Source organism: Spermophilus citellus (assembly GCF_964194105.1).
Source record: "Spermophilus citellus genome assembly, contig: SCAFFOLD_191, whole genome shotgun sequence".
In the NCBI taxonomy this organism is placed as follows: domain Eukaryota; kingdom Metazoa; phylum Chordata; class Mammalia; order Rodentia; family Sciuridae; genus Spermophilus; species Spermophilus citellus.
Genome location: NW_027673194.1, coordinates 74,720 through 96,954, shown reverse-complemented (window position 1 = coordinate 96,954; position 22,235 = coordinate 74,720). Strand labels below are relative to the sequence as shown.

The 22,235-nt window shown below is 36.0% G+C and overlaps 1 protein-coding gene across 1 annotated transcript; it reads left to right on the top strand.

The window, feature by feature from the left end:
- Window positions 1–1,250: 1,250 nt before the first annotated feature.
- LOC308640009 (A-kinase anchor protein 9-like) lies at window positions 1,251–12,498 on the top strand (the record flags this gene model as incomplete). Its single annotated transcript, XM_081312083.1, has 8 exons — window positions 1,251–1,555; window positions 1,592–1,778; window positions 6,371–6,616; window positions 7,143–7,187; window positions 10,462–10,515; window positions 10,892–11,065; window positions 12,017–12,172; window positions 12,481–12,498. Exons 2-8 carry the CDS (start codon window positions 1,731–1,733, stop codon window positions 12,496–12,498), a joined length of 741 nt encoding a protein of 246 aa, XP_081168209.1. The 5' UTR covers window positions 1,251–1,555; window positions 1,592–1,730.
- Between the last annotated feature and the right edge of the window lie 9,737 nt (window positions 12,499–22,235).

Genomic DNA, 22,235 nt, shown 5'->3' with positions numbered 1-22,235 from the left:
GGGGTAGGGGGCAGCATGCAAGGCCAGAGGGTGGGGGCGGGGGTAGGGAGGGCACGGCGCGGGGGAGAGCGGCGGCGCAAGGCCAGGCCCAATGTCCACTGCCAGGTGTCAGGGTGCGGGCAGCAAGGGGGCCCGGGGAGGGACAGGACTGTATTTCCCATTGGGAGCCTGCAGGGCGCACAGGCCAGACAAGGCCACTCCGCTGCCCCAGGGGACTAGTTGCTCACCAAGGGACCGGGGGACCAACTGTGGAGGGCCAACAAGGGCCAAAGGAGGGCACCGTGAGGGGGAGACATTGGGTCCCAAGCTGGGGTGCGGGGAGAGCCAGGACCCGATCCAGGAGCCCAGGCGAGGGGCAAGCAGGGGAGGGGGTGTTTCTCGGCAGGGCAAGGACACACAGAGCACCTGGGGACCAGAGGGCAGGCACAGGAGGGGGCCCAAGCAAGGGGCCTGAGAGGGTGGGACAGGGACAGGGTCCTCCCGAAGAGCGGCCTGGGCTCAAGCAAGGAGCCAGGCCCTGCAACGGGAGACCAGAGTGATGGCGAGGGGTCCCGGCCGGACTCAGGGACTCAAGGGAAAGGACAGGGCCTGGGAGGGAATGCAGGGGATGGGGTGGACGGGAGGGACGGCAGAGGAGGGTACTGGACGGGTCGGGTCGGGTAGGGTCAGCGTGGCGGGGCGGGCTGGCCCGGGTCGGGTCGGGTCGGCGTGGCGGGCCGGGCCGGCCAGGGTCGGGTCGGCGTGGCGGGGCGGGCCGGCCCTGGTCTGGTGGGCGGGGCGGGGCGGGTCGGGTCAGGTCGGGTCGGGTCGGCATGGCGGGGCGGGCGGGCCGGCCCGGGTCGGGTCGAGTCGGCTTGGCGGGGCGGGCGGGGCCGGCCCTGATCGGATGGGGTCGGGTCGGGGCGGGGCGGGGCGGGCGGCGCCGGCCCGGGTCGGGGCGGGTCGGCTCTGCTCGGCGTGGCGGGGCGGGCGGGGCCGGCCCGGGTCGGGGCGGGTCGGGTCGCTGTGGCGGGGCGGGCCGGGCCGGGTCGGGTTGGCGTGGCGGGGCGGGCGGGGCAGGCCTGGGGCGGGTCTGTTCGGCGTGGCGGGGCGGGCGGGGCCGGCCTGGATCGGATCGGGGCGGGGCGGGGCGGGGCGGGCGGCGCCGGCCCGGGTCAGGGCGGGTGGGGTCGTTGTGGCGGGGCGTGGCGTGGCGGGGCGTGGCGGGGCGGGGCGGGCCGGGTCGAGGCAGGACGGGTCGGAGTGGCGGGGCGGCCGGGGCAGCTGTGTTCTGGAAGCACTGAATCCCCTGCACGGTGGGGGTCGCCTGGGAGGCTGGAGCCCCCCCTCCCCCGCGCTAAGGACTGGGTTAGAATGTTCGGCCCCGCGAGGTGGGTGGGGAGGGGCCGCGGGCGCACCTGCCAGGCAACGAGGCGTTTGAGGCGCCTGCACACTGTGACGTGTCTTGACTCCCGCCTCACTCTGTGTTTACATGGAGACGAAGATGGCGTTGACTGCTGCTGTACTGGTGTGGACCAGGACGACTCGCCAGTGATTGCAGCGACTGACTGGTTTTGTTCCGGCGGGGAGGCAGCTCCCGGCTGGGAGGCAGCTCCCGGCTGGGAGGCAGCTCCCGGCCGGGCTCTGCGGCCTGGATCGCGGAGCTAGCCGTCCCACCTCGGTCTGAACCGGTTTTTCCTTTCTACCCCCGACCCCCTCCCTGTTCTTTCCCTGCCTACCCCGCAGAAGCCATGGAGGACGAAGAAAGAAGGAGAATGATAGAAGCTGGTAGAAAGAAGGTAGGAGAGCAGGGGACCGCCCGGCCAGAGGTGGGAGGCGGTGGCCGGGAAAGGGTGGGAGGAGGCCTGGGGAACGAGTTTGCGGCAGCCCGGTGCGCTGCGCTCGGAGGGAGGTGCTGCAGGGTCTGGGTTATAATCTTTTTGTTTCCATGGTTAGGCCACCAAAGTTTTTCTGTGACAGTTTATATAGCTTCTTGTTTATCATCCATGAAGGAATATTGAAAGGCTTAATGACAACCCTGAAAAGAACAAATAGTCACCATAATTAGAATTATTTGGGATTTCTTCCATTTTCTACAGGAAAAACATAAAAATCACTTTTTATAGTTATTTTTAAATACTATAGAGATTACCAGATTACATATTTTTGTAACATTCTCTTTGAGGTATGTGCATTTTCACGTTTGTTTTTCCTCTCGTCAAAAAACACTTGTCAGTTTGGCGATTTCATTTGTTCACGTCTTTAAAATTAATGTTCTAGGATTGTGAAATACTATGAAAAAGGACCTAAAAATACATAGAAAGCAAATTAGTATAATGAAAGGTTGGATTTGGAGTCAGATACTCTAGTTCTGTTTTGTTTTGCCACTGATTATGATATTGATCAGGTAACATTGATTTTTAAAATATTTTTTATTTCTACACAATACATTTATTTTGTTTATTTACTTTTATGTGGTGCTGAGGGCCTCGCATGTGCTAGGCGAGCGCTTTACCGCTGAACCACAACCCCAGCCCCTAACAAATTGATTTTTATATATCAGCTTCTACATTTTTGTCTCAGTAAGATGTTTTCTGACCTCTCCCCACAGTCCCACAAATTGAATTTCCATTGTATGCTGTCTTTAATGCATATACTTTCTCTTCAAAGCACTTTTGATAACTTGAATGTACATATTTCTTTATTTGTTTAATATTATCTTTCTTACTGGATTACAATTCATGAGAGTTCATATGTGTTATTTATCACCGCATGCCCTGTCATAGCTCATGATAGGCAGTCAATAAGTATTTGTTAAATAACTGAACTATATACTTACAACCTGACATAAATCCAATTTTTATGCTTTCCAGGCATAAAACTACAACACATCTCTTTCAGAAGGCCTTTTTAAAGAAAATCAGGAAAATACAGTTTCCTATAACACAATACACCTCTTCTCTCTCTCCTCGCTGTCCATATATGTATATATGAATGACTGTCAGGCTTAAGAAATTGTGCTTTAACCCTTATTTCTAACTCCATTTAATAATAGTTTGGCATTGTATTGTGAAGTTCTACTTTTGAGACCATGTGTTTCATTGATGTCCAGCACAGTGCCTGGCATGTAGTAAATAGTCAATGGACACACAAAAATACACAAAACAGACTTCAATTAGTCATTTATTTTTGAAGGAACATTATAAAAACTTGGAATGTTTTTATATATAACATTTTGAAAATGTATTGTTTTATTGAGAATGATCATTTATAAAATTATAAATATTGAGTTTAAGGAACTCAATATATTTATATTCAGTTGTCTATTCATGTTCTGGTCAAGATAAGACATTTACTTGTGATCTGGTCTACTTTTGAAAGATAAATATGTGAACATAATATCTTTCCAGTAAATCTTGCAACTATTTCTGTGACTACACATGTTAACACTTTTATAATTGGCTTCCAAATGACAAACACAGATGGCTGTAGTCTGAATTTTCAGCATGTTTTAGAATAAATGTTTTCTCAGTAATTTAAAGTGCATCATTTCAGTATCAGATGGTTATCTAATTGATTCAGATTTTTATGCTTATCTGCTAGCTTGCCATTTTTCAAATTTAAAATAAAACTAAATAGCTATAAATAATTGAATATGTGATACGATCTTATTCCTTTCACATTTTTATAAAACAGTAGTCTTGCCAGAAAGCTATTGTGGATATTATTTTTATGAGAAACTTTTTGTTCTGTTTTGGTTTTCTTGGTGGAGGGAGGGAGGTTATAGTGAGAAGGATTCTTTTTATGTTCTTATTCATTTATTAGCCATTTTTGTATTTGGTCTATTTAATAGTTACAGTAATTCCAATCATATATTTCCTCTTTTTAAGGAACAAAGAAATTTACTTAGTCTCATTCTTTTATCTTTCACCTTTTAAGAGTGATTCAAGTAATTTGAAAATTGTTCATTTTAATTTTGAAACCATGGAACATTTTAATAAAGTAGAATTAGATATGCCTTTTATATGATCTTGCTTAGTGTGGTGACTTTTCAATAAAAGATAAATTATCCTTTTAAAAAATTCAACATAGGGGCTGGGGATGTGGCTCAAGCCATAGCGTGCTTGCTATTTTGACTTATGAATTAAATATCTTCATTAAGGGAATAGGACATGTTTATATGCTTTTCTTCATCTACAGCAGATAATTTAAGTATAAAATGTTATTTATAAATAATATATTTGCCACATATTTTGATAGTAACATTAGCAAGATTGCTTTAATACTTTAGATAATAAGAAATTTATTTGCTGTCTTTGTAATTGGTCTGGTTAATAGTTATGGTAATTCTAAGCATATATATCCTCTTTTTAAGGCAGAAAGGAACTTACATGTGGTCTTCTTTTTTCTCCTCTTAAGAGTGATTCAGGAGCTCAAATTAAATTTAAGAAGTCTTTGTCAGTAGTTGCTTTATATAAAAATCAGAAAACTTAACTCTATTTAAAAAAATACAGTAATAGCTCAGCAATAGATCCTTTGCCTAGCACGTACAAGGCTGTGGGTTTGATCCTCAGTACTACATAAAAATAAATAAAATAAAGGTATTGTGTCCATCAAAAAAAATTCATAAGAATAAATAAATAAAATGTAAGTGAGCAATAGGAAAAATACCTGTAATCTGAACTCCAAATGTAAACAAAAGTTGTTAAGGTTGTAGTTTTCCAGAATTTATCTATGCCTATGAATATAATGATATTTAAATTCATACTGGATATAATCATTGAAAGCTATGAGCCTGAGACTTGCCTTATCTTTTTAAAAATGAAGTATAATTTTCCTTTCATGAAAAGAAATAGATATGCTACAATACTACTTTATACCTGCTATTATATCACAAAGTCTTTAATAGCAATTGCTTGCATTGGTATTTTTAATATAAGTTCACCATAATTAGTCTAGTGTTACCTGGTATATAATGTGTACTTCTGATTTTAGGTGGTAAGAAAATATTTTAGGTCTTAAAAAACTTTGGATAGTATTGTAAGAAAGTTTTTACCGTTTTCAGTTTTCTTTCTGCTTATGATAACGAAAATCTGTCTGATGCTTGTCTGTCTTTAACAGTCTTTTATTTTGTCCATTTTTTTCATAGCCTTCAGCAACCTCTAACTAAAATTTCAATAATAGATTTATCATTTCTTTTATTTTCAATTTATCTCTTAAAAGAAATAACAAGTGATATTAACTTTCAATTTAAAGGAAATACACTGTTTAAAATATATTAAGTAAATGATAACGTTATCGATGACTAGGGTTTGGTACAAATTCTGATGATGACAGACAAATGATAAAACACTGCTGTTTAAAATTTTAAGTTACTTGTAAGTTTTTCCCACTATAAATATGGCTGCAGTGAGCATTTGTATAGCTAATAGGCTAATTATCTTTTTTGTATAAAAGATAATTATAGACGATATCTTTTGTATAAAGTAGTAGAACAGAACAAGTGTGTTTGGAGCTCCTTGTTTTTGTGTGTATTTTCATATAATCTTAAATCCAGAGATTATACTGTGAATGAGAGTCCCTCTATTCCCCTGTTCTAGTTATAGAATAGTTATTCCCCTAACTCAGCTAATTTCCTCTTCTTTAGGCAGAAGCCATGGAGGACGAAGAAAGAAGGAGAATGATAGAAGCTGGTAGAAAGAAGGTAGGAGAGCAGGGGACCGCCGGGCCAGAGGTGGGAGGCGGTGGCCGGGAAAGGGTGGGAGGAGGCCTGGGGAACGAGTTTGCGGCAGCCGGGTGCGCTCAAGCCGTAGCGTGCTTGCCTGGCATGCGTGCGGCCCGGGTTCGATCCTCAACACCACATACAAACAAAGATGTTGTGTCTGCCGATAACTAAAAAATAAATATTAAAATATTCTCTCTCTCTCTCTCTCTCTCTCTCTCTCTCTCTGTCTCTCTCTCTTTTAAAAAAATAGATAAAAAATTCAAAATACATTTATTTAATATTGCTCTAGGCTTTTAATATATAGAAGTAGGGAGGAAAAAAAGTCCTTGCCCTCATGGGGTTTACCTTCTGGTTAATTTTTCTGAAAAAATAATATAACTCATATAATGAGTAATATAGGCCTAGAACATTATCTTTTTAATTTCTAATTTCCTTTTCTTTAGACTTGACATGTTCATTTCTTACCCCTCAATATTTAATAAGTTCATTCACAAGTACCTAGTGTTACAAACTTTACAACCCGAATATTCAATCCAATAGTTATTCTGAAACTGTGAAGTCATCTATATTATTATCATCATTTTAATTTGGTGATAGTTTGATCTTTTAAAGAAAGTGATCCCAAAGAAAAATTATCATTGATGTTAATGATACTTTTTCCTGTAGCTTGCCGAGTTTCGAGAAAGAAGAGCTCGATTGGATGGACAAAACCCTCATAAGAAGCCAAAAAAGAAGAAAACCTCAAGCAATAAAAATGATGTTCATGGCTTGAATATTGATCAATCAAAGAGTGAGGAGATGTTCATAAATAGTTCTCAGGGTGTTGGATCGGCCGTGATGCCTGAATCCACAATAATGAGAACTCTAAACAATGAAGAAATGCTTAAACATGAACAAGTCTTTTCTGGTGATGTAAGTATTCATCCAGATTTTAAAACATTCTACCCCTAACTAGAAAGTAGTGGCAGTGAAAAGTCATTAGCATCCACCTGAGGGAAGCTTGACAAAGTCATTGACTTTTTAGCATCAAGAACTGATAATTCTTTTAAAGAACTTGAATTTTTCTGATGGCATGTTAAGGATTTAGTTTTATTTAAAAGAGTTACATAAATTAGAGGAATGGTGTCTTTGATGCTTTTGGCTTACAGATGACATCTACTATATATGTAAAAGTTCTTGGTACTTTTGTATTTATAACAATGCCTTGTGATAAATTTTATATGCATTATTATAAGTCATTGTAATTCATAATGAAATGAAATTTTTAAAGATTTGGATAATTTTTACTAGTTTTTTAATAGTATTTTTGTGAATTTTCTATCATTGTTACTAACAGCAATGTCTTAGTAAAGCAGGATTTTTTTTTTTTTTTTGTAAAGTATGATATTTAGCAGGGGAAAAATGTCATAATTGTAATCATGTTTTACTTTTGTTTTAGCTGGAAAGTGAGATTTCAACCACAGCAGATGATTACACTTCGGAGGTAAGACTAACATATCCCAATTAAAAATGTCATAGATAAAATTGATATTTTTTTGAAATTATTGATTGTTGGTACTTTATTTCTTATAAATTTATATGCTTCTGTATATATTTAATATAACTTAACATAATATAATATAAATGGATTGAAAAACTGAAAATTATATTTTACTGCTGTATCTTTTTCCAGTGGTTAGCTAAAGTCTTAACTGTTTGAATTGCTTAATCCTTAATTATATAGCAGCCCTATTTTGGTTTTTAGGAAAGTGAGTCTGCATTTCTAGGACCCATGACCATTTTAAGATAGCCATTTAGCACAGTAAAAATTTTATAATTTAGTATGATTTTTATAGTAATGCTTTTTACAAATGTTTGAATACTAGTTTAATAAAATGTGTTTATTGGAATTAATGTTGCTGTAGTGTTGTGTATGTGTGCATGTGTGTACGTGTGTGTTACTGGGCATTGAACTCGGGGCCTTGTACATGCTAGGAAAGCACTTTGTCACCAAGCTACATTCCCAGCCCCTTTTCAGTTTTATTTTAAGATAGATTCTCACTAAGTTGCCCAGGCTATCTTTGAACTTGTGATCCTCCTGATGCACGGTGTGCATCACCATGCCTGACAATGATGATTTTTATTTTAGGTGATAAACTGTAAAATAGGCATTGGTCTCTTAAGAAATACCTGCCTTCTTTACATGTTTGCAATAAGTATCACTTTGTTATCTTATTCTTTTTAGATATGATTGTCATTTCTTTGCTCCCAAATTTAGAGTACATGGAAAATTATTATTTACTCTGAATGTTTAAGCAACTTAGTATATTTCATAAGTCTGAATTTATTGTAGGCTTCTAATAGAAAAACTAGGTTCTTTTTTTTAAGAGAGAGAGAGAGAATGAATATGAACCTTTTTTGTAGATGGACACAACACGATGCCTTTATTTTATTTTATTTTTTTTAATGTGGTGCTGAGAATCAAACCCAGGTCCTGCCCATGCTAGGCGAGCGCTCTACCACTGAGCCACAATCCCAGCTCGAAAAACTATGTTCTTAAATTAACATATTACAGTTTTTATTTTTGTTGTTTGGGTGTGGGTGTATGTTTGTTACTGGGGATTAAACCCAGGGATGCTCTACCACTGAGCTACATTCCCAGCTGTTTTTATCTGAAACTGACTTGCTAAGTTGCTCAGGCTAGCCTTGTACTTGCAAACCAGAATTATCTCAACTTTATCCATGGTGTGGTTGACTCTGAGGACCTGCCTTTGAACATCTCCCAAGAAAATGCTCCAGCACAGCAAAATCTTGAAAGTCATTCACAAAGACATTGTTAAAATTTGCCTTGAGCTTTTTTCTGAGCTGGCACAAAATAAAGAAAACTACAGGAAAAAAAATGTCAGAGGCATTCTCTAAAACTCTCTAAAACCTGGAAGCTCTGAGGACTCCCAATAACTACTGATGCCTTTCTGAGCTGCTTGACTATCATACCTCCCAGTCTGGAGGTGAGATCACTTTTCTGTCAAAAATGTCTGTTGCCTGAAGGAGACTCAGGTCTCATCACTGAAGAGAGCAAAGATCAGATAGCAACTCTGCTTTTGTGGAGTGGAGAAACAGGGCTTTCAGGTTGTGTATTGGTGAGTATTGCATGCTGTAGCTTGGGGGATTTGGTGGGAAGGCCTGCAACTAACTAAAGATGAGGATGAGAAGAATGAAATGGAGGGGAGTGAGGTGAAGTTTGAGAACTCTTCTGCAAACTTATGAAAGAAATCTTAGATAAGAAGTTGAGAATCTTAGTTATGAAGGTTGTGACAATCCTCCAGTAGGCTGTCTTCAACCTGCTGCATTGTGACTAGTACTCAGGGCTGAACAGCGAACTCAGAGCAGATCATAACAGTCCAGGCACTTCAAGACAACTCTACAGTGGGCAACATGATGACCAGAAAGTACTTGGAGATAGATCCTAACCAACTCATTGTGGGGCATTATAAATATGTTTAAACTGAATTAGAGGAGAACTAACTGAATATTTGCTATAGAGGTATTAGATATAATTATTATACTGGATAAATAATTTATGTAATACTGATAACATGATATTTGACATGATCTTTGATGGATATTTACAAATATTCATTTTATTACACTGTTACTTCAAAATAGAAATTTTAGTGTGTACTAAAATCAGAATGTGTCATTTCTGAGTCATGAAAAACTAATTGAAATTTAGAAGTATTATAATTTGAAAATTATCACAAGTGACTTTATATCTAGAATTAGTATTCCTACATTCTTGTGGTTTTTCACCAATTGCAATAATGTGTTAACAAAAGTTGGTTTTTTGCCTTCCCTTTAGCTTTATTTCTCAGAGATTATTCTTAGAATAAAAGTAGAGCTATCAAACTGATTTTTAAAAAGTCTCTTAGTTAGGACCCTCTCCGCCTTTTATTTGGCAGTTGTGGGTATTGGGCCTTGCACATAATAGGCAGATGCTCTACAACTGGGCTACATCTTCAGTACTAGGATTTGTACTTTTTAAAGTGTTATGGCTCATATAGTCTTAATCCTAACTCTAGACATTCTGACAAGTCTGTCCTACATATTTCAGTGTTAACAATTTCATTCTCGTGGGTTCTATTAACATAGAATTGTGAAGGCTTAAGATATGGGCAGGAATTTGTGCAGGAATGAAGGTGGTTTTTGTACTCTATCATCCTCCTTTCTCTTACTACAACATATCTGTGCTACAGACAAGTGGTGATATGTTAAATAAAACCCCCTCATCTGTCTGGATGGCGTGACTAGCAGTAGTACTATCCCCAGAGGAAAGTTCTTAGGGGAGTGTTCTTTACCTCTTTATTTCCCTTGGTTTGCTTACTAGCCTTTAATTAAATTTATACCAGTAAATGGTTTTATTTGAAAATAAATAGGGCTTAATTTTAAAAATATATTTAGCTAATTTTAAGGAAGCATTTTGTAAAAGAAGATCTAGTAACTTGAAGCTTTTAGTTATCTTTCTGAAGACTAAATAGGAACTGCACTTAGAACTTCAGTTACTTAAATGAAAGTGTCTTTTGCATTGTAAGAACTTAGATGTTTGAGGAATGATTGACATTTGATATGCCTCTTAGATACTTCAGTTAAATATAATCACCATATTTGTTTTGCTATTAAGGCATTTTCCCTAGATGTAAAAGATACAGTTAGTAGAAATATTATTGTTAGGTAAATAAAATTTGGTCTATCATAATATATCAGGAAATTTTTTTATACAGGTAAATGATTGCTGTAATGTGGTGAAAACAGAAAAGCCTACCAATTTATTAATGGTCCAGTATATAAAACTACTCATGATACTAATGTTTTTTATTATTTAAAACCAGTTGACTTACTAACCAAGCTTTCTCCTGTATGTAATTATTTCTGTATGTGATTTCTAAAAGTTACTAGATCTTCTTTACTGCTTAACAAAACAAAGTTACCTCATTTTCATTATAACATTGAATTGGAACAAAATTTGCAGATATGCTGTTTAGGTGCTTTTAAGGTAATATCACATTAATAGCAAACCAGATTGCTATAGAAGTGAACTTCAAAGTGAAGAGTGATGTTTTAAAGTGGATTTTGCTATGGAATTCAATATTCGAATTCCTATCTCAGGAATGTTGCTAGTACTGAATCATTAAAAATATTGGTTTGATTTAGGAAGAAGAATTTGGTGTCGTTGATTCTTATTCTGAACAAGGCACACACTATAGTGAGACTCGCCTAGAGCTGATAGAAAACGAATTAGTTGGGAAACCTGAACATGAGCCCGAAGAACTGAACAGAGAACTGGAAGAAATGAGGGCCACCTATGGGACTGAAGGATTGCATCAGGTACATTTACCTTCTGTGGCCTTTGTTTGCTACTCACAAAAACAAAAAAGGAAATTTTTTAAAAAATATTTATTTTTTAGTTTTTTTTTAGGTAGACACAATATCTTTATTTTACATTTATGTGGTGCTGAGAATCGAACCCAGTGCCTCACGCATGCTAGGCGAGGCACTACCACTTGAGCCACATTCCCAGCCCTCCAGGAAATTTTAATGATAGTTTATGTATTTAATGAGAATTACAGGTGTTAACTTAAGATTATCTCATTCATGAGAAAAATGGGGTTCTTGCGCATAGTATTAAGAATCCCATTTTACAACTAGAATTCAACTAATAGGGGTAACATGTATGTTACTTTGTTTATTTAACTTAATAAGATAGAGTAAAATAACTTTAGTGATTTCAGGATAGATGTTTTTCTAATGAGCCTGAAAGAAAATTGTGGTATAAATCACATTTTTTTAAAAAAATGATGACTTAAACCCATTAAGAATATCAGCAAGTCCCTGTAAATATTCTCTGCAGTTAGAGTGACATCTCTTGTATTAAGTAATCAGTTATGAACTCAAGATGAAAATGGGACATTAATGAGGATGACAGAATAGATTTCAGTTTCATCCTCTCCAAAAACAAGTTTGTGGTGTTGCCTGGTAACAGATTGGGGGAGCTCCCCAATATAAAGGCATTTGCTTCTAGAATTAGATATATAGAAAAGCCAGAACAAGTGAAAATTTTTTGCATGTGCACATTAATTTCTTTGAGATTGATTTGGAAGTAAAACAAATTTCTTAAAGCTCATAGCTTTCAAATGTGGGAGATAGCATATAAATTGTAAGAATTCCACTAATGTGCTTTGAATCTCATATTTTTTAAAAAGTTGCTTGTAATAGTGATAATCAGTTTTATGTAAAATATAAGCCTAGAATGTAATTCTTTTCTCTGATTTCCTTTAGTTACAAGAATTTGAAGCAGCATTTAAACAAAGAGATGCTATTATCACACAGCTCACCGCCAATATACAACAGGCAAGAAGGGAAAGGGATGAAACAGTGAGAGAATTTTTAGCGTTGACGGAGCAAAGTCAAAAATTGCAGATTCAATTCCAACAAGTAAGTATTACAAGTAGAACAAGACTTACTCGATTTTTATAATGAATTTTTAAATTTTTTCACTTTCTAGAACAAATCTGTTATAAAGCCATTTGTTTATTCGTACTGGAAAAACTAGTGAATAAGTGTTATGTTAATCAAGAATTTAATTTATACTTCTTGGGTAGTTTCTTGCTGTTATTTTCTTTGTACTTTTCCCTCTCTCTATTTAAAAATTCTAAAAAGTCTTATCAGGTGTATTTTTGCAGAAATTAACCTGCAGTTACACCCTACTTTTTCCAACCCTGGTATGGTTTTATGTTAATTAGGTTCTCAATTATAACTAGACTGACAACTGGATATATTCCATTAATCTTTAGTTGGAACTATAATCTAATTGGGGAATAATTGATTAGATGTTAGTAGCCATTCTTTAATTTGTATTCAACTAGGGTCACTTTGATCCATTTCTCTTTTGATTATGATTATGAAAAAATCCCAGGAGAAATGAATGAGATGAAAATTTGATTAAGACATTGCATTGTTTCGCTAATGGCTTTATTCAGCTTCTGTACTACTTCTTGCTTGCTTGCTTGCTGGTTGCCAAGTCAATCTGGATGTGGTTTTCGCCTTTAAATATCCTAAAATGTTGAGGCTCTAGGCTGTTTCCTGCAGAGACAACTTGTTCCTGTAGGGAGCAGTCCCAGACAGTCAGAATAAAGACTCTCCAATATGGACAAATTATAAGCTATACCAAATATCAAAATTTGCTATAAAATTGAGGTAATGATACTACTCTCCTTGAAAAAAGAAGTAGCTCAGTATAACTGAATGAAGAATGAAGAAAAAAATGTCATTGGTTCTCTTATGAAGTTTTAAACTATAATTTATTTCTCCTCTTGTTTTAGTATATGCAAAAAGTAAATTATTTTATAGTAAATTATTTTAAATTTTTCTAATATATATTCACTTTCAGAATGATTTAAGGCTACAGATGGAAGCTCAGCGCATATGCCTTTCAGTGGTTTATTCAGCTCATGTGGATCAGGTTCATGAATATATGGAAAATGAAAAAGATAAAGCTCTTTGCAGTCTTAAAGAGGAGCTTATTTCTACTCAAGAGGAAAAGATCAACGAACTTCAGAAAATATACCAGTTAGAACTACAGAATGTAAAAACACAAGAAACAGGTAAATAGTTTCTGACTTATAATTACCATGAAGCATCACTTAGAGTCCACCATTTCATAATTCTGTCCTTAGAACTCACAGGGGAAGGTGACTTGTGTATCTAAGCCCTAGTCTTATTTGTTCATATAATCATTGGATATTCATTCAAGTGCTAGAGAAAACTAAAATTACTGAGTCATTTTCCCATAGGAAATCATAATCTATTGGGAAAGCATATATAAAATAAACTGAAAATTTCTGAAATATAATGAATGGAGGGAGAAAAAAGAGTCTTGTCTTTCCTGGGGAGATGACTAGGATGAGGGTATGGACAAGAGTAATTAGGTTGGAAATTTGGGGAAGGCTATGGAGTCTTAAGCATTGAGCTCTATCTAAGATTGCATCCATTTGGGAGAACTGGGAATTCAGGTCGTGTTAGCTAGAAAAAACTGGAGAGATTGGAAGGAGCTTGATCAGGAAAGGTTTTATGTACCCTGATGAAACATGTTTATGTTTTATGCTATTGGTGATAAGACCTACAGCAGGATTTTAAATAGTGGGAGTAACAATAAGATTTTTATTTTAAGGTGATACCATTAGGATCAGTTGGAAAGGATGAAATTATTGATGGGAAGACCAGCCAGATTGAATTGAGTATGATAGAAAGTTAAGTTCAACACTTAGAGTTAGGTTTTAGTTTGTCGTTAATGTTAGCAGAAATTAAGGATGATACCCAAGTTTCTAGCTTAAGAAACTAGAGTATGGTTCTAGTCATAAAAAGGAACCAATATGTGAAAAAAATAATAAATTCAGTTTTAAATATATTGAGTTAAGAATAGAATACTTACTGACTTTGAAAAATATATAGGAGTTAGTTGAAAATAGAAGTCTGAAACCTGGGAGAAAAATTTTAAGTATGAGGCAAAGATTTATAATCAGCATGAATGTCAAGGACAAGAGGTCAAGGACAAGAATGAGTTATCCTGGGAAACTAGAGAGTGAGTTAAAAGACCAAGATGGCATAATGGAAAGCAACAATGTTAAGGGACCATACAATGAACCATAAACAATTAGTCACAGTTAATGTTTTTCTTTCATGAATATTTGGCCAGTTAACTAGACTTCTTGTGTTCAAGGTATCTCTAGGCCTTTACTTTTGCTTTTAGGAATGAGTTTTATTATTGGAATTGCTTTGGTGAACAGAATAGAATTTCAAGCATATCAGATAATACCATGCTTTTTCACTTCAGGGGTTCTTTGAATATAGTAATATTTTAAGTTTGTATTTTTTTTAATTGATATCTTCTTGAGGTAGTCTGTCCACTATTTCCCAAATTTCATGTTAACTAATGGTTCATTTAATTGGCAAAAAAGTTAGTTTAGTGATTAACTATCAGCATTTTTTAGAAATAAAAATAAAAGAGGAAAGTGAAAGGTATGAACTACTCTCCTCTGGTCCCTTTTCAACACCTCTTTTGTTTCATGTTTCTGAATTGTTTTAATGATATAAAATTGTTGAATTTAGAGATACTATACCATAAGGATAGGAGAAATGATATTGAATCACACTGTTTTCTTGTTTTCATCAGTCAGAATGAGTCAAATTAAAACCTGAGTTTCACTCAAAACATTTTTCAAAGAATAAATATTTTTATACATTGAAATAAAATGATTGTTATTTCACTGAGAATTTTGTATTGAAATGTGTATTGTCTTCTCTTCCTGTTATCTTCTCTGTAAGATACCAAAAAAATTAAACAACTTGAAGAACAAATTCAAGAATTAGAAAACTTCATATGCTTTTTGCACCAACAATTGAAAGAAACTGAAGAAAATCATAGGGCAGAAATTTATTCTCTACAGGAGAAGCTTCAAGCCATTAGTGAGGCCATGGTGGACCCAAGGTATCTATTTACTTAAAACTTCATTCAGCGGTATTTGTAGCTTAGTAACAATGATAGTATCATCTGGAATGGTTATTTTAAGAATAAAATATAACTTTAACAAAGAGATAGGATGTAACATTTTTGAGAAATAAGAGCAGGAGATAATTCTGTAACATTGAAATGTGTGAAATAAATGTTGGTATAAACCAAAGACATTTTGTTATAGGAATTTTACTTATACTCTTATAAAGATGTTATTATTAATCTATTTTCTGAATTAAAATAAGTCAGGTAGTAGACATTTACTTGTTTATTCTATGCCTAGGCTTTGATATGTTGATGTGGTGAATACTTAAATAGTCTAAGTATGATCATTCCACTATGACTTGAACATACTCCATTTGATTGTCTAATTGCTCAAATTCATCATGTCCCAAATAGAACCCTGATCTATGAGGAGAGAAGAAATGATCTTGAATTACCACTATTTATGTTTTCTTGGATCAGGATCTTCTAAAATTTGCTCCTTCTGTAGCCATCTTCATCCATCATGACTCCTTTCTGTCATAACTCTCTGCCATTCTATGAAAAAATCTTGGTTTTTTTTTAACCTTCAACGTACATCAAAACTGTGCCACTCCTTACTGCTCCACTGGTCCCTGCCATTGTTGTGTGTTTCACCTGGATTACTCAACTTCTGTTTACAGTCTGTTCTCTATATAGTCAACACAAGCGCCAGAACCTTTGCTTTTATAATTTCAGTTACATCATGTTACTCTAATCCTCTTCTGCTCTTTACAGTCTCACTAGGTCCTGAGGACCATGACATCTTTGACTTTCATTTCCTACTGTCTTTCTTATCACTTACTATTCTCAAACCATATAATCCCATGGGGTTGGGGTTGGAGCTCAGCGGTAAAGCCCTTGCCTGGCTTGTGTGAGGCCCTGGGTTTGATTCTCAGCACCACATATAAATAAACAAAGTAAAGGTCCATTGACAACTAAAAACAATTTTAAAAGATTAAAAAAAACCTCATACAACCCCACTGTGATCCTCAAATATATCACATATCAGTACGCTTCTGCTTTAGGGATTCATTGTCTTTTTCTTCTACCTAGAATGATTATTCTCCAGGTATTTGTATGCCCACACCCTCATCTCCTTTTGGATCTTTACTTAGATGTCATGTTCTTACATAAATTGAAATTGTCCCCAAAGAGTCTGTGTCTTACTTTTCTACTTCATTTTTTTTAAATTATTTGTTTTATATGTACACATACATTATAATCACTGTGTGTGTGCATGTATGTGTATATATAAATAATGTATGTATGCACTTTATATATCCAAATGTATATAAATTTAGAGGAAGTATTGTTTCATTTTGTTTGTCTTCAATTAAGGAATTTAAGCCTTTTTAAAAAATATTTTTATTAGTTGTCATTTTATTTATTTATTTACATGCAGTGCTAAGAATTGAACCCAGTGCCTCATACACGCTAGGCAAGTACTTTACCACTGAGCCACAACCCCAGCCTAGGAATTTAAGCTTATCTTTGTCCATTTAAGTCACTGATATATTCTAAATCCACATGATTCCTAAATACTAATCTTACCTTATTGTATAAGATTAGACATTTTAAGAAAACATTTTTACAAAGTATTGAATGCTTATATAACAATACAGAATTCAGACATACATACCAAAAGATATGTGGGTAGATAAAATTAAAATTAAACTAATTGTAAGTTAAAATTAAACTAACTGTAAGTTAAGAATCTTCTCTTTACTGTTGCCACACTTCATTTCCAATATAAACAATCACTGTTACTTTTGATATGTATTCTTTCAGACATTTTCCTATTTATATAGACATATATGTTAAAACAGGTTTTTAATGCAAGTGAGAATTTACAAACTTTTTTTAAACTCAGTAATATATCTTAGATATATCTTTATATACATACATGCGCGCGCGCACACACACGTGTGTGTGTTTGTGTGTGTGTGTGTGTGTGTGTGTGTATATATATATATATATATATATATATATATAGTATCAGGGATTGAATTCAGGGGCTCTTAATCACCAAGCCACATCCTCACCCCTATTCTTTTTTTTTCAGAACTACTGTTTTTATTTAAAATAACTCATGTTCAGATCTACCACATACCAGTTGGGTAATGTTAGAGAAATCAAATTTAATGAACTATTATTTCTATATATGTAGTTTCAATAACTAATTATTTTTTTTTAGTTCTAGCAATTGTTTTTCTTCTAACTAGTTATCTAAGACAGTAGGATGCATTTTGACATCATACATAAATGAAGTATAACTTCTCATTCTTTGGTTGTACATGATGTAGAATATGTGATGTAATCATATATGCACCTAGGGTAATAATATCTGATTCATTCTACTATCCTTTCTTCCCTCATAACCCTTCCCCTCCCCTCATTGCCTGTTGTCTAATCCAAAGTATGTTTTTTCTTCCCTATCCCCCCCACCCCATTGTGAATTAATATCCACATATCAGACAAAATATTCAGCCTTTGGTTCTTTGGGATTGGCTTATTTAGCTTAGCATGATATTCTCCAGGTCCATCCATTTGCCACCAAATGCCATAATTTCATTCTTCTTTAAGGCTGAGTAATACTCCATTGGGGAGATATATATCACACTTTCTTTATCCATTCATCTGTTGAAGGACACCTGGGTTGGTTCCCTAGTTTAGCTATTGTTAATTTAGCTGCTATAAACATGATGTGGCTGCATCACTGTATTATGCTGATTTAAAGTCCTTTGAGTATAAACCTAGGAGTGGGATAACTGGGTCAAATGGTGGTTCCATCCCAAGTTTTCTTAGGAATCTCCATGCTGCTTTCTATAGTAGTTGCACCAATTTGCAGTCCCACCAGCAATGTATGAGTGTATCTTTACCCCCACATGCTTGCCAACATTTATTGTTGCATATTTTTTCTTTCTTTTTTTTTTGTGGTGCTGAGTATTGAACTAGGGCCTTGTGCATTCGAGGCAAGCACTCTACCAACTGAGCTATGTCCCTAGGCCTGTTGCTCATATTCTTGATAGTTGCCATTCTAACTGGAGTGAGATGGAATCTCGTAGTTTTGATTTGCATTTCTCTAATTGCTAGAGATGTTGAACGTATTTTCACATATTTGTTGATCGATTGTATGTCTTCTGTGAAGTGTCTGTTCAGTTCCTTAGCCCATTTATTGATTGGTTTGTTTTTCTGGTGTTTTTATTGTTTTTTAATTTTTTTTTTAGTTGTCGAACCTTTATTTTTTAAATTTATTTATATGTGGTGCTGAGAATCAAACCCTAGGTCCCTCGCACATGCCAGGCAAGCGCTGTACCACTGAACCACAACCCTAGCCCCTGGTGTTAAGTTTCTTGAGTTTTTTATATATCCTGGAGATTAATGCTCTGGGGTGTATGTGGTAAAGGTTTTCTCCCATTCTGTAGGCTCTCTCTTCATGTTCTTGATTGTTTGATGTGAAGAACCATTTTAGTTTGAATCTTTTTATTGATTCTTGCTTATAGTTCCTGTGCTCTAGAAGTCTTGTTAAGGAAGTCAGTTCCTAAGCTGAGATGGTAGAGTTTGGACCTACTTTTTCTTCTGTTAAGTGCATGGTCTCTGTTCTAGTGCCTAAATCCTTGATCCACTTTGAATTGAGTTTTGTGCAAGATTAGAGATAGAGGTTTAATTTCATTTTGCTTCATGTGGATTTTCAGTTTTCCCAGCACCATTTTTTAGGCTATCTTTTCTCCAGTGAGTATTTTTGGCACCTTTGTCTAGTATGAGATAACTGTATTTATATGGGTTTGTCTCTGTGTCTTCTATTCTGTATCATTGGTTTATGTGTCAGTTTTGGTGCCAGTGTCATCCCATTTTTTTTTGTTGTTGTTATTGTTGTTATGGCTCTGTAGTATAATTTAAGTTCTGGTATCATGATGCCTCTTGCTTCACTTTTCTTGCTAAGGATTGCTTTGGCTATTCTGGGTCTCTTTTTTCCAAATGAATTTCATGATTGCTTTTTCTAGTTCTACAAAGAATGTCATTGGAATTTTAATAGGAATTTCATTAAATCTATATAATTTGCTTTTGGTAGTATGGCCATTTTGACAATGTTAATTCTGCCTATCCAAGAACATGGGAGATATTTTCATCTTCTAAGGTCTTCAATTTTTTTCTTTAGTGTTCTGTGGTTTTCACTGTAGAGGTCTTTCACCTCTTTTGTTAGATTGATTCCAAATATTCTGTTTTATTTTTTTACTATAGTGTGAATGGGGTAGTTTTCATAATTTCTTTTTCAGTGGCTTTATCACTGATTTGATGTATCATGCATTTGATGTATGGTTGTTAATTTTATGTCCTGCTGCTTTGCTGAATTTCATTCATTAATTCTAGAAGTTTTCTGGTGGATTTTTTAGGTCTTCTAAATATAGAATCATATTGTCGGCAAATAGTAATAATTTGAGTTCTTTTTCTATTCGTATCCCTTTAATTTCTTTCTTCTGTCTACTTGCCCTGGCTAGTTTCCAGGATTATATTGAATAAAAGTGGTAAAAAGAGGGTTTTCTTGTCTTACTACAGTTCTTAGATGGAATGCCTTCAGTTTTTCTCCATTTAGAATGATTTTGGTCTTGGGTTTAGCATGTGTAGCTTTTACAGTGTTGAGATATGTTTCTATTATCCCTAGTTTTTCTAGTGTTTTAAACATGAAAGGGTGCTTTATTTTGTCAAATGCTTTTTGTGCTCCTATTGAAATGATCATATGATTCTTCTTGAAGTCTATTAATGTGGTGAATTACATTTATTTATTTCTGTATGTTGAACCAACCTTGAATCCCACTTGAATATGGTGCACTATTGTTTTAGTCAGCTTTTTTATTTCTGTTACTAAAGGATCTGACCAGAACAATTTTAGGAGAGGAAAAGGGCTCATGGTGTTATTTGAGGGCTCATGGTGTTTAGACACCTTAGTCCATAGAAAGCCAGCTCCATCCCTTGGGCTTTGAGGTAAGGCAGAACATCTGGAAGAAGAGTGTGGCAGAGGGAAGGAGCTCACATAGTGATCAGGAAACAGAGACAGAGACGACTCCACTCTCCAGATAAAAAATGTATACTCCATAGCCATCCCCTCAATTCCCATCTCCTCCAGCCATACCCTACCACTTCATTTAATTCCTATCAGGGGATTAATTCACTGATTGGGTTAGTCATTTCTCCTCTGAATCTTCTTGCATTGTCTTATGTGAACTTTTGGGGGATACCTCACAACCAAACCATAACAACTATATTTTTAATGTTTTTATATGCGAGTTGCCAGAATTGTATACAGAATTTTTGCATCTATGTTCATTAGGGATATTGGTCTGAAGTTATCTTTCCTTAATGTGTTTTTGTCTGATTTTGATATCAGGTGATACTAGCTTCATAGAATGAGTTTGGAAGAGTTCCCTCCTTTTCTGTTTCATGAAATAGTTTGAGGCTTATTGGTGTTAATTCATCAAAGGTCTTGTAGAACTGGTTAAGAATCTGTTTCGTCCTGGGCATTACTTAAATGGTTGGCTTTTGATGGCTTCTTCTATTTTATTGCTTGATATTGATCTGTTTAAATTGTGTATGTCCTCCTAATTCCATTTGGGTAGCTCATTTGTCTCTAGAAATTTGTTGATGTCTTTAAAATTTTCATTTTTATTGGAGTATAAATTTTCAAAATAGCTTCTGATTCTCTACTGTATTTCAACAGTATCTGTTGTAATATTTTTGGTGACTATGAATTTTAGTGATTTGAGTTTTCTGTCTTCATTAGCACAATTGAGTTTATCAATTTTATTTATTTTTTCAAAGAGCCAACTTTTTGTTTTGTTAATTTTTTAATTGTTCCATTTATTTCAATTTCATTTATTTCAGCTCTGATTTTAATTATTTCCTGTCTTCTACTGCTTTTGGTGTTGATTTGTTTTTCTTTTCTAGGGCTTTGAGATCTTATGTTAGGTCATTTGCTCATTGAGTTTCCATTCTTTTAATGAATTTAGCTTAAATAGTGTCCCAGAGATTTTGATAAGTTGTATCAGTTCTCATTTATCTCTGGTAAGTATTTTAAAAATTTCATCCCTGATTTCTTCTTCTATCCATTGGTTAGTCAATAGCGTATTATTTAGTCTCTAGGTGTTGGAGTAGTTTTTATTTTTTATTGTATCAATGATTTCTAATTTCATTCCATTATGATCTGATAGAATGCAGGGTATTATCTCTTTTTTTATTTCATAATTGTTGCTTTGTGGCATAAGATATATCATCTATTTTAGAGAAGGGTCTGTGTGCTGCTGAGAAGAACATGTATTCGTTGATGGATGTAATACTCTTTATATGTCTATTAAGTATAAATTATTGATTATATTATTAAGTTCTATAGTTTTTTTGTTTAGTTTTTGTTTGACTATCTATCCAGTAGTGAGAAAGGTTTGTTAAAGTCACTCAGTATTATTGTATTATGGTCTATTTAATTCTTGAAATTGAGGCAGGGTTTGTTTGATATATGTAGATGCTCCATTGTTTGGGGCATAAATATTTAACGTATTATGTCTTGTTGATGTATAATTCCCTTAAGCAGTATGAAATGTCTTCTTTGTCCCTTCTGATTAACTTTTGGCTTGAAGTACACTTTATCTGACATGGGGATAGAAACCCCTGCTTGTTTACTCAATCCATGTGAGTGATACGTTTTTTCCCGTCCTTTCATTTTCACTCTGTGGATGTCTTTGCTTATGAGGTGAGTCTCTGGGAGACAACAGATTTTGGGGTTTTGTTTTTTTTTAATCCATTCTGCCAATCTATGTCTTTTGGGTTTATTAGTTTAGACCATTAACATTCAAGGTTATTTTTGAGATATGATTTGTGTTCCCAGTCATTTTAGTTTATTTCTACTTTTTACTTTGAATTAATTTCTCCTTTGATTGATTATTCCTTTTGTATGGCTCCTTCCTTTGCTGA